Source organism: Nilaparvata lugens, chromosome 5 (genome assembly GCF_014356525.2).
Source record: "Nilaparvata lugens isolate BPH chromosome 5, ASM1435652v1, whole genome shotgun sequence".
NCBI classification, from domain to species: domain Eukaryota; kingdom Metazoa; phylum Arthropoda; class Insecta; order Hemiptera; family Delphacidae; genus Nilaparvata; species Nilaparvata lugens.
The window spans coordinates 56,705,441-56,718,518 of NC_052508.1; the positions used below are offsets into that span (position 1 = coordinate 56,705,441).

The 13,078-nt window shown below is 30.8% G+C and overlaps 1 protein-coding gene across 1 annotated transcript in view; it reads right to left on the reverse strand.

The window, feature by feature from the left end:
* Nucleotides 1–13,078, reverse strand: part of LOC111064638 — a 62,538-nt gene that overhangs the window by 28,024 nt on the left and 21,436 nt on the right. Inside the window, exons 11-18 of the mRNA XM_039429552.1 lie at nucleotides 12,184–12,414; nucleotides 8,123–8,562; nucleotides 6,059–6,198; nucleotides 4,042–4,202; nucleotides 2,718–2,948; nucleotides 1,752–1,855; nucleotides 1,058–1,159; nucleotides 24–117 (exon numbers count right to left, since the gene is read on the reverse strand). Of these exons, the coding sequence (XP_039285486.1) occupies nucleotides 24–117; nucleotides 1,058–1,159; nucleotides 1,752–1,855; nucleotides 2,718–2,948; nucleotides 4,042–4,202; nucleotides 6,059–6,198; nucleotides 8,123–8,562; nucleotides 12,184–12,414 (1,503 nt within the window). The remainder of the gene's footprint in view (nucleotides 1–23; nucleotides 118–1,057; nucleotides 1,160–1,751; nucleotides 1,856–2,717; nucleotides 2,949–4,041; nucleotides 4,203–6,058; nucleotides 6,199–8,122; nucleotides 8,563–12,183; nucleotides 12,415–13,078) is intronic.

Consider the following 13,078-nt stretch of genomic DNA (forward strand, 5'->3'; position numbering starts at 1 on the left):
CATTGTTCATGAAAGTTCTTATAATGCCCAAACTTTCACGTAATCCACTTGCATCTTTGTCTGGTCACTCCATGAAATTTGTCCGGATTTTATATCGTCATAGAATTTCTTCAGCCTCTGAAAAAAACAATTTTCAATAATTTAAAATATTTTTTGAGGAATAATTTAATTTGTTATTTAAAGTTTGAGATTAATGCAGTTTTTGAAAATTCCAATCCTTCTAAATTTTGAATTAATTCCTAATTCTAATTTATGTGATCAAATTTAATTTTTCCAACTGAACAGAACCTAAAAATATTTTTTTCTGTAACGAATTCGTTGCTATTATGAAGCAGCTTCTAATAGCATTAGTGCAATAATAAGCTCTCTCTGTAGGTACTTAATGTTCATATCGTTATAAGAGTCTACTGAATGATTTTATGTGTGAAATTAGGAGCCTACCTAGGCTATACTTTTAAGTACCTACCTATTCTAAGAAATAGTCCTCATATTGTTATTTCTGAATAGAATCACAAGGAAAACTACTATTATTCTTTATTCTCTATTGATTCATACAATAAGTGTATGAAAAAGAACAATATATTGTGATATTTTGGTTTTTATTCTGTTTTTAACCATCAAAATTTAAAATTCTTAGTTTTCGTTTTTTTAGTGAAAATAGACTAAATTTTAGAAAAGTGAAACCATAACCCTATCTCAGACTTTTAAAATGTTATCTAAATTTGGGAGAAAAATGGTACAAGGAGTGTCCTTAGTTTTTCTCTCCCAATCAGTGCTACTTTGTAAAAATTATAAATAAATAAGTACATCATCAAAATGATAGATAAAAAATAAAGTAACATTGTGCTATTCCTCTCCCAAATTTAGATAAGGTTACACAGTCCTAAATAGATTAAGTGACTACCACTACAGACTATGTAGTATTAATAGTAGGAAATCTACCCAATTATAGGAGTATGGAATACTCTAAATATAAGTCTAAAATACGTATATAGAGGAATAAATACGACTACTTGATCTACTAATTCAAGAGAAATCTCAAGCTGAATTAACTTACCCTAACTTCGTAATTTTTCCACGGCTTCAGTCGACCTTTGCTCAAAGCTCCATCAGGAATATCTCCAAAGCCTCCAGCATGTATTCCAAGTGAAATGTAGAACTGAAACATGCACGAGTATTATTAAGTATTTGAACTTTTCAAACAATCAGGTCTGTGTTATTCAGTTATTCAACAAATTGTTTATAAAACTGAAACGTTCAAAAAGCTTCTAAACTAATGAGATTCTTAGAAATTCTATCTAGTGATTCTAAAGTACCGTACCTATACTCTGTACAAAATTACTTCTTACTTGAGATGGACATGCGCAGCAGAGAAAAGCAAACAGCGGGAGGGATACAGGAGCGCGATTTTGCCGTTTTGAAGCGGCCAGCGCTCTCCAACTTCTAGTGACTGTTCATGTGCTCATGCTACACATGCGAAGTTTCCTGTCTGAAAGCATTCAGACGACTGACAAATTGGCAACAGCGCTTCTACCTATGACTCTATTGATCACTGTAATTGGCTGATCTCCCTCCATTTCTCTGCGCCGCATATTTCTCCAAGTCAGAAGTAATTTTGTACGGATTTTAATTATTATTTTGTTCCCTACTCACCTCAGGGTAGGCTAATATCAGGAAGAGAGGACGAGAAAATTCTAAATTTTATTTCAGTTGTCTACATTTAACTTATTTGATTTATTTATTCAACTCACTTCTTCGTCAAAGGGGGAGAATGGTCCGTTACCCTCGAGAAGAATAGGATTTGTTCCATTCCAGTCACCCAGATGTTGTTCATCGACGTAGAAACTCATTTTCCCTGAAATTGAAAGAATTGTCACATTTAATATACGTGTAAGTGAAAAATTGACTACTCATTTTCCCTGATATTGAAAAAAAATTGTCACATTCAATATACGTGTAAGTGAAAAATTGACTAGGAACAGAAAAATTGTTGTGTTATTGGTGTGAGTACTGTGAATTTTGGAATAGCCTAGGATACTAACAGAATCCAAATTTATCATTCCCATATTGAATTGAAATAGTAACAGACGTTGAGAACAAACATGAAATACCGCCAACATGAATTAAAAATATGCATCAATACATTGATTAAACTTCCAGTTTTAAAACGAAAATATGCCTTTCCAATTGCATAATATAAGTTGTGCTTTCAGAATATTGAGTTTTTTGTCCTGCAAAATTATTTCTTTAATATGTGAATATTACCTATTATAATGATAATAATGTGAAATATTTCTTCTATGTTTGGTTTTGAAGCATTTAAATTTGAAAATCTACGTTGTAAAAGTAATTAAGGATTGATAATTTTGTGAAGTGAACAACTACAAGACTTGCAAGACTTAACCTATTTCGGACTATGTGTAACCTCATCTAAATTTGGGAGAGGAATAGCACAAGGTTACCTTTTTTTCTCAATTAATATTCTCCAGACTATCATTTTGATAATGTACTTATTCTATCAATCAATAAATAATAAAATATTGTGGCTTTCCTTAAGTCAAGTATTTGTGAACAATATGTAATAAATGATTGAATAAATAAATATAGTTATAATTAAGTAAGGGTACTTACTAAGTAGTGATTCTCTATTATCAAACATTCAAGTGGCACTATCAAAATGCTTGATTGGAAAACAACTAATTATTATCTCGACTTACTGTCAGTCCACTCCAGTTTAAACACATGAAACTCGTCAGTCCATAATCCTGTATCTTTCAACTTCTTCAATGTCTTAGTTTTGTCCTTGACTTGAAGACCACTAGTGAGTAGAATACTGCCGATCGATTCTTCTTCAAACGTGAGTTCAGTATTTCCAATCGATTTAGCCAGAATCACTTTTCCAGCATTTGGAACTCCGTAGGGAAAGCTCTTAGGTTGAAGCCATAACTCTGCGAATCATAAAAAAATCATTCATATCCAATTACAAAACTGAGTTACTAATTTTGAATTTCACCCTATTAGTTTTATACACTGTTATCAGTTAATTAGATTTATTGTAGGCTAGATTGACTTATTATATGTAAATTTGAGACTATGCATCATGCTTTTGAGAACCTTTTTACTGGTGAAATTTTTCAAAGTATTCCGATTTGGGTACTATGAAGCTCCATAAATAGAATAAACTTCTAAGAGAAATCTTGTTTTATTTTTGTGATAGAAGCGTCTAATGTTGAAATGTTGAAAAATACATTGCCAATTCGGACGCAAATGAATTCATGAAATTTTGAGGATAAATTCTCAAATATACGAGGATAATTCTCCAGTATTGCCCATCTCATGACATATTTAATTTCTCAGAATATCAATTCTAGGAAAATTTATTTAATTTAAAAAAAAAAACCTTTTTCAAGTTATTTTTTAATATCAGAATAAAAATCCAGTTCCTGACATGACTGAATTGCTGAAAATGTTAATAAAAATCATTGTTAGGAAAATAGTTTTTAAACTATATCCTATTCATTATTATTCCACTATGCACTAGCCATGACAAACTGCAAATAATAATCAGTTTTGAACTAATTTCAACGACACTACAGTCTAATTTTTGAATATTAGTTATTAAAAACTAGTACTCACATGTGGAGCGCTTTTGGAATTTTTGAATTTTGAGTGTTGAAAATGGATTCAATAAATCCGAAAGCGCTTCACATGTGAGTACTAGTTTTTAATAACTCATATTCAAAAATTATACTGTAGTGTCGTCGAAAACAGTTCAAAACGGATTATATCCTATTGTAAAATTTTATGTAATCAAGGCTACTTTTTTATTTATAAAACAGTATTGTATTACTTTTTTTAATTAATTTAAAATAATATAGTTTTAATTTGTGTTTAATATATTATTTCATGTTAATTTCAAAAAAAGGGTAGCCTACTGTAATACTATTTTATAAATATATATTCTATTGTTTTAACAGATAGAATACTATATTACACCATTGTTTTTAAAACCGAGATGATGAATGAAATTGTGGGACTCACCGGGAATCACCCAGTCACCACTGGGCAGTTTAGCTCTGATTTCCACAACTCCGTACTTGAATGAGAAGCGTTCTTCGGTTGTGAGTCTAGCTGACATCACCGGCGGAAGGATGGAGAATGAAGTCCTCTCTTTCACGCATAGCTGCTCTCGCGATGTACACCTGTAATTCATTAGCCGGCAAATTTTATTACAATCATATCAATCGGAAATGAATGATCTCAAATTATTCATCAGTTGATCCTTAAAATCTTAATATTTCAAACTACTGAAATAAGAAAATGAATGGAAATTTGAAAATTGTGATTTTTTTATTCTTTTTTGATTCATACAATAAGTAAATCATTAAAATGATGGGAGTAAATAAATAAGATAACCTTGTGCTATTACTTTCCCAAATTTAGATAAGGTTACACATAGTCCAAGATAGGTTGTCTTGTTGTTCACTTCACAAAATTTTAGTCTTCAATAATTTTCACAATGTAGATTTTCACATTAGTAGATATTAGCAGTATAATCCTCTTCGATAAAGCCAGAAAAATTAGATTAATTTCTTAGAAAACTTTTTAATCTAGATTAATACACAGATTTTGTCACAGAATTCTCATGATCTGAATTGAGCACAGCTATCGAACTCGTTCGTCAGAAGCAATAGGAGTCCAAGTTCCAAGGCTAGTCAAAACTCATTCCACTACAAATACTTATTATATAGCACACACTCTGTATAGAAATCTGCCTGAAAATCTACGTAATACCGAAGGTAAATCCAAATATATTTATAAAAAAAATGTTAATGACTGGTTAAAGGAGATTGGGAGGACAATAATATAGAAGTGATAATTCATTCATTGTATAAATAAAGCGAATGTCGTGTAATGATATAGTCCAAAATTAACTCTAAATGTTTACATCTCTTATACTTAAAATCCTTTAAATTACAAATTTTCTCTGATATTAATACCTGGTTTACCCAAGAATGTGATAGATGCAAGTATGGGGACAGTCCGACGTTAGCCAATCATCGCCATGACCCTCTTCCACACACAGGCTTTGCCTTTATGGAGAGTTTTCATGAAGTTCTTTAAATTATAATGTTGTATTTTCTGTAACTACGATATCATAGCAATTAGATCGAGTTATAATGATAATTTTTCAGTTCAACTGTAAGTTTTATTTATGATTGTTTGGTTGCAGAAGATGTAACGTTGTTGTATGATATGAGTATTTGTACTCTGAAATCATGATAATAAAAACCAATTTGATTTGATTTGATACGGTATTCCAAATTTCTTGAGAGAAAATTATTTTCAATATTACAAATAATCAACTCGTAACTAAGAGCATTGGCCAGCAGTAACAGAAAAATAAGTAATATTTAATTCATTTTTTTGTTGTAGAAGTAGTGAAATATTAAATTACAACTGTAGGCTTCACTGGAAAACTTAAGCAATGAAAATTGTGAAATATTAGATTACAACTGTAGGCTTTACTGGAAGACTTAAGCAATGAAAATTAATATTTTAGGATAAGAAATGAGAGAAAAAATTAATGGTTAGTCCTAGTGACGAGTTTTAATAGAAATAATAAAATAAAATTATGTATGAAATCAGGGATACTTATTTTTATCTATAAAATAGAATTATAGTACCCTTTGAAAATAATAAAAAAATATATTCTTAATCTATTATTTTATTATTTTCGAGGGGTACTATAATTCAATTTTATAAATTAATTAAGTTTCCATGTAGCCTACATTATTAAATACTAAGTTTGTAATGTTAGTTAATAGTTTGAAATCGAAGTCACAATATAAATTATTTTACTTCCAATTCAATACATGCTTATAATTAGGCCTACATAAGATCATACCGAACTTCTCATCAGCATAAACACTTGAACTACTCACTAATAACCAGTGTAAGCATTCTGATGGATGATCATTCTTGTTAGTTATGTGAAAAATTAATTAGCCATGAACTCATTTCATAATTCATGAAGTGAATTTATTACACTACTTACTTGGAGGTAAGATCTAGTGGCCCCTTCAGTGTAAAATCATCACCATAATGATCGTCCAGGAATGTAGGCTTTATAATCAATTGATTTGACTCAGTGAAGCTGTTTGATGGGTTGTTATCGAACACTACAAATTCACTTTCCTGTAAATTATAGATAGGTCAGTTAATAATCAGAGTTGAAAATCATCATTGAAATTTCTGAAATACAGAAGTTCAAATTCTCACTGTTAAATATTTTGAATTATAACTTTGGTATCATAATAGAACTGATGAATAAAAATAAATGACAAAAGAGAATCAGAATAAGAATCATGAGGTTGAATAGATTATTAATAAAATTGATTATGATCTCCAAAACCTCTTTGGACAGTAAAGAAAAGATTGTCATGGTCTAAACATAATATGATATGGAAAATGAGTATATTATCAAATTAAAACGCTTCATCCAATTTTAAATTCTAAAAAATCTAGTAGGCTAAACCAATATATTGTCCTACGATTCTGATGAATATCATAATAATAGTCTAATTTTATAAACTACTGTTCTATTTCCTTTTTATCTAAGAACTGTAATTTTCTCACAGAATTTGCAAGCCTCCATTGTATCTCAGAATGGAACCGTTCAAATGAACGGTTTGTAGATACACGTACGTGAAACGTGAAAATATACATATAAAATGTACAATTAATATTCAAATGATTGGAATATTACATAGAATTACTGATACCATATTATTTATTTTGCAATAATTACACTCATACTATTAATTCAAAGTGTGATGAATAAAGACAATTATCTATCTATCTATGTATGAGACACGCCCAGTTTTGAGTATTTTATCACACTATCAAGTGTTGAAATTTTTGCATAGTAAATTTTCAAGTAGCCCTATTGAAATCAATGCATAATATCCATGAAATACTATCTATTAATCATGAAACAGAGCCCAGTTAAGATTAATATTAATAACTTTTTTATTATCGTGATCATTTTCAACAAGTCATGTCCAAAACCTCTCTGTCAAGAATATTATCAGCAGATCAACTGTATAGTAGAATATTTGGAGGAGAAGAATCACTTTACATTTATTTGAATGACAATAATCAACTTTATACAGAGTTCATAATACGACATCCATGTATTGAGAATTGTATATTATTCATTGGCTTGATAAAGTATCTTGCAGAGGCTAATTATACCGGATGATTAAAAAAGGACTTTACAACTTTAAAAATTCATATAAATCTTATTAAACAAGGTACAGAGCTGGTTTTGGTGTTGTTATAAAGGAAAACACTTCAAGTTTTTTTACCTTAAACTAAAGATGTTCTATGTGACTTTCGTTGGTTATCCTACAGACATCCCATCGATAGTCGATTTCTTCCCAGACTCGCACTAGCATTTCAGGTGTAACTTGCTCAACAGCAGCGCAAATCCTTGCTCTAAGTTCAGGTAGAGTGGCTGGCAAAGGAGGTACCTACACCATAATATGAGATATATCTTTCATAATATAATATAATATATTTTATGAAACCCCACGAGAAAAAAATCCAGCGGTGTTAGGTCTGGGGAACGAAAGGGCCATGCAATTGGCGCATTACGGCCAATCCACTGATTTCTGGGAAGAAATCGACTATCAATGGGATGTCTATAGGATAACCAACGGAAGTCACATAGAAGATATTTTTAGTTCAAGTTAAAAAAAAAACTTGAAGTGTTTTCCTTCATAACAACATCAAAACCAGCTCTGTACCTTGTTTAATAAGATTTATATGAATTTTCAAAGTTGTAAAGTCCTTTGTGAATTACCCGGTATAATGCTTAATTAAAAAGAATCACTAGTTATGTTATTATATTTTGTTTAAAACACTAGTATTTTAGTTACTGTTTATCAAATATCTTATTTTTTATTGGCTGTTTCACATCTATCTACATGCATTTTTCCACGTCATTTATAACAGTCACAATAGGTGAGCTTCATATTGATAAGCTGCCCTAGCTATTATTTTAATTGAATAACTTGACTTTTCATCTGTATAGTACGTTACGGTAGTGACTACTCACATCATTATTGAAGTGTATTTGATGTGTCCAGTTGCGTCCGATTCCGTTTGAAAAATCTGAGCTGAATATCAGAGCACCTCTGCAGACTTCCTTCTCCCTAACTGTAGTGATTGATTTGAAACAACTGTCTTCCCCTTTAATTCTGTTATCAATCAGTGTTGTTTTCCTCCGTGGAGGGTTGGTGGGAAAGTAGATTTTATCATCGGTTACCTCCGGCCTGCTGGTGATTTGTGGATTCGGGGGTGGATTGGGAGCTGTTGTTAAGGTCGGAGGACTGAGCATTGATTCTGGAAGTTCTGGAAGATCAGTTGGAATTGGATCAATAATGGTAGTTGGGATCGGAGGAGTCACTGTTGACGGGACAGTTTGACATTCTGGCTTCTCTGTAGGAATCGGAGTTGTTGGGCCCGGTAGAACAATTTCTTTCTCTTCGTAGAATTCTAAACAAAATGAAACATATCAAATTGAAATTGTAAATTCGAATAGCTTTTTGTTGGTGGGGAGTCCCTTACAGAAAGGTCCCACCTGGCCTTAATATATTAATTGAAATTGAAATTATCTTTATTCTTCTTTTTCTTAGAAAGTACAAACAATACACAATATACATTTACAACACTTGAAGAAGGTTCCTCACATGGGCAAAGCCTGTGTGCGAGGAACGAGTTCTCTACATTTACATATACTTAAATTTACAGTGATAGATATGACAATGATACAATAAAATTGAAAAACAAAACAATTTCAACCAATAATAAGCATTAAACAATAACATATTATCAAAACAAAAGAAACAGAGCAATATTAATTATTAATTACAAGATGTATTTCTTACAGACATAAATTGATAATAGTTAATGGTATTAGGATACTACAAGAAATTAATCCTAAAAGAGACATCCCAGACAGACTCAAAACCCCTCAACACACCGTACACATTAAATTTCGTATAAATTCATTTGAACTTCCCTATTTCTATGTTTTATTTTCATTTTTATATATTAATTTTTAATATTATTGTATACTTGCGATCTTATCACACCACTCGAGCTCTATCGATCAGAATAAATTGACATTACTATGTAATTCTCCTCATGATTCACACTATTTCCATTTGTTGACTATTTGCTTGAGATGGCTTATTTTATTATTTTCGGGATTTTTTATAAATTCTGGTAGCTAAGGGAAAATATACTGATTTTATGCGAGGATGTAGTTGTGAATATCATTTGAGCCGTCAATGATCATTACGACTGTCCATACTTCAGCCGGGATCGACGACAGTTTAACGTGCCCATCCGATAACACTTTTTTCACATTAACGCATAACAACAAACCCATCTATCAAAATCAATCAATGGGCTGAAAATCACTAGTTGGTTGAAATCTCCTTATACATTCTAATCTTGAATGTGAATAATTAGATTATGAGAACTAGATTAGCAGCTTATATTGATCACTCAGTTGTGAATCACTTATTTAACGTGTTGTTTAAATTGTTTTAGAGAGAAATCTTTGATTTTTTTATTTATTTTCTTCTTGTTTTTCCACAAGGAAACCCTTGTTTTTTACATATTTTCACTTCTTGCTGTTCTCACCTTTTCCTTCCTATTATTACATGAGGATATTTCCATCCTTTTTTTACATTACTGTTTCATAGTTAAAATCACTATAGTTGGTTGAAATCTCCTTATACATTCTAATCTTTAATGTGACTCATTAGATTATGAGAACTAGATTAGCTTATATTGATCACCCAGTTTGTGAAGCATTTATTTAACGTGTATAATCTTTCATGTTGTTTAAATTGATTTAAAGAGAAATATTTGTTTTTTATTTATTTTCTTCTTGTTTTTCCACAAGGAAACCATTGTTTTTTTACATATTTTCACTTCTTGCTGTTCTCACCCTTTTCCTTCCTATCATTACATGGGGATATTTCCATCCTTTCTTTTTCCATTACTGTTTCATAGTGAAGTGGTAGAGTGGACATATTATTGTTCAAACTTTGTCATGTCATCTAATAAAAAAAATCATTCTATTACACCACACCATTCAGACATGTATTTTCTATTGTAGTTTTCTTATTATAGTGGTGTTGTATTTGTTTTGCATGTGGTTTGTATTTCAATAAATTGATTGATTGTAATCTAGAAACATTTTTGAATATTTTGTTGGTCACTACAAGTATATAATATACTGAGCCCGTACATGATACTTGTATCAAGATAATTCAGCCTAAGAATATGAAACATTGAATTTTATGAATGCAATAAAAATTGTCACACAGTATGAAATAAATTATTCCACACAATATCAACGAAACAAGAGGTCAGAGTTAATGTACATTTGAAATATAATTTGGAGCTAACATGAAAAGCTGAAGAAGTATTTTATAGTTGTTACAAGTACAATTATATCTCTTTGCTCCTTTGTTTTAGTTGAACATTTCTTTTCACTAATAATACCAATCACAAGAAATATTCATACTAATTTATGAGTACAGAGTTCATATCTTTAATTGCTTTTCAAATGAATTACTGGCTATCGTGTGAATCACTGGCCATGTGGAAGTACCATAATCACTTTTATTTTATTGCAGCTTACATGAATCATCTCTACAGTTCTATAAAAAAAACTATTCCAACATACTCATAAAATACTGTTGTCATCTATCAACTTTTTTCAGATGAATATTTATACTCTCAAACAACGTCCATCAATATTTTTTACAAAAATAATGCCAGAAATCAACTAACTCGATTATTTACTAATGATTTTCATCGTTGTTTGAAAGTAATAATTTTTGTTAATCAGTGATTTATTGTAAACTAAAATGAAAATTGTTTCTCCCTTATTAATTCTTGATCTGTTCACAATTGATATCATTAGAATTTGTGAATAGAAAACATTATATACCCTGACTCTTCATTTCATTTAAGTAATGATTTAATTTGGAATCGTTCAGTTCATGGTAGGTTCACTCTAATAATATGCTCTCTTTACTTTTCTTGGAGATTGAAACTTTTTAACCACCTTTTAGCAACAACTTTCAGTTTGCTTTGACACCACTTCAAGGCTCAGAAACCAAACGAGTCAAGGTATCATCATAATAACATATCCTTTAATCTGCAACCATATCTTATTATCAATACTTCCATTAGCATTACTACCGACAATCATCAGGGGTGCCCGCAGGGGAGGGGGCTTGGACGCTTTGGAGAGGGGGCTCGAAATCGATTCTTGGGGGTCCCAAAAGTGTCTAAATAAATTGTTTTGTATATGGGGGGGGGGGTAGAAGCTTAAACTTTTTCTAATTTTTGGGGGGCGGGTGAGTCTATTTCACCTCTGCAATTTCATCATTATAAGTTTTATGTTAATTATCAGTTCAAATTGAATTTGGACAGAAATGTATTTAAAATATAAAATTTAATATAAACTTAGTTTATACATAAAATATGCGTGTGAATAGCTCATAGTTCAAGGCGGTTTAAACATTTTTTTCTCCATGGGTTTAAAACTTACTTTGTCATGACATTACCAATAGCCTTGAATAATGAATAATTATTAGTTGTTTTCAAGTATAATTCATAGTCAAATTTCGAAATTGATAAATTCTTGATATTGCTTTCCATGACGACATTACTACATAATAACTTTGGTGTAGTTCAGACACTGTGTTACTTGTAAATATTTGAAATAACACTTACTTTTCTTGGAGTATTGAGAAATAACACTCCAAGATAGAATAATACTCCTCATATATACAGTAGAATAGATAGAATAAGACTCCAATAACACTCCTCAATACTCTAAGAAAAGTAAGTGTTTTTTTTCAAATATTTACAAGTAACACAGTGTCTGAACTACTGTACACCAAAGTTGATAAATTCTATTTTGATTTCTCATGAACGAATGCACTGAAAAAAATGTTATGAGAAGCAAATATTGTGCGTAACTATTTTTGGATGTATATTCTTCAAGGGTTCAACTCACCTTTTATGAGAAGCAAATATTGTGCGTAACTATTTTTGGATGTATACTCTTCAAGCGATTCAACTCACCTTTTACTTCAAAGCTTTGAAATAATCTCTCGTAGCCCAAGCCATTCTTTATGACATACAGCCAGTAGTAGACGATGTCACCTTTCTTCAGTCGAATTGACCGATTTGTGTAGGTCCAGTATCCGTTCCGTTTCCTCAGGACATCAACTGACATTTGACCGGCCTCTCTGCCGTGCTCGAAATCTTCATTGACTTTTCCGTGGAATGCGAATAGAGTGACACCTTCGTAATCTGTGTTGAAAAATGATAAAAGCTGATCAAGAATTTGAATTCGATTTGAACATATTTCGTTCTTCCAGTGAACATGGCGTTGTTTGAAGAAGAAAGTCGGGCGATTCCGAGAAATAGGCCGTGGTTGTTGAAATGGATTATTGAAAAGGAATAAATTGAATGAAACTCTTTTATGGGATTACCAAAATTATGTTACACCAATTAATTCATAGTACGTTACCATATAATATATTTTTTTCTCATTCATATTTTTCATAGTATTTTTTCTTTACATATTTAAGCCTTCATTTCGAAGAAACTCACATAAAAAATACGGAATTACAATGTAATTATTTTATCACCGTGTGATATATTATAAATTATCCTGAGGGAAATAAATATATTTGGGTAAATAAATGCAATATTATATGGAGAAGAACAGAATTAAAGGCGAGCTGATGACTACCAGCTTTCACATTCATCAATATTACCTCCAACTGAGCTGCATTGTTATTCCATTATTATTGTATGAGATATGTGATTACATTTCTTGTTTTGTTTCTATTTATCTTTTTTGTTTTCACAATTCTCTTAATTGAATTTTGCGAAAATTGAAAGTCAACTTATTGCTAGCGTTTTTTTTTTATTTAGGCTACAACATAAATGTAGATACTGCAAATACTTC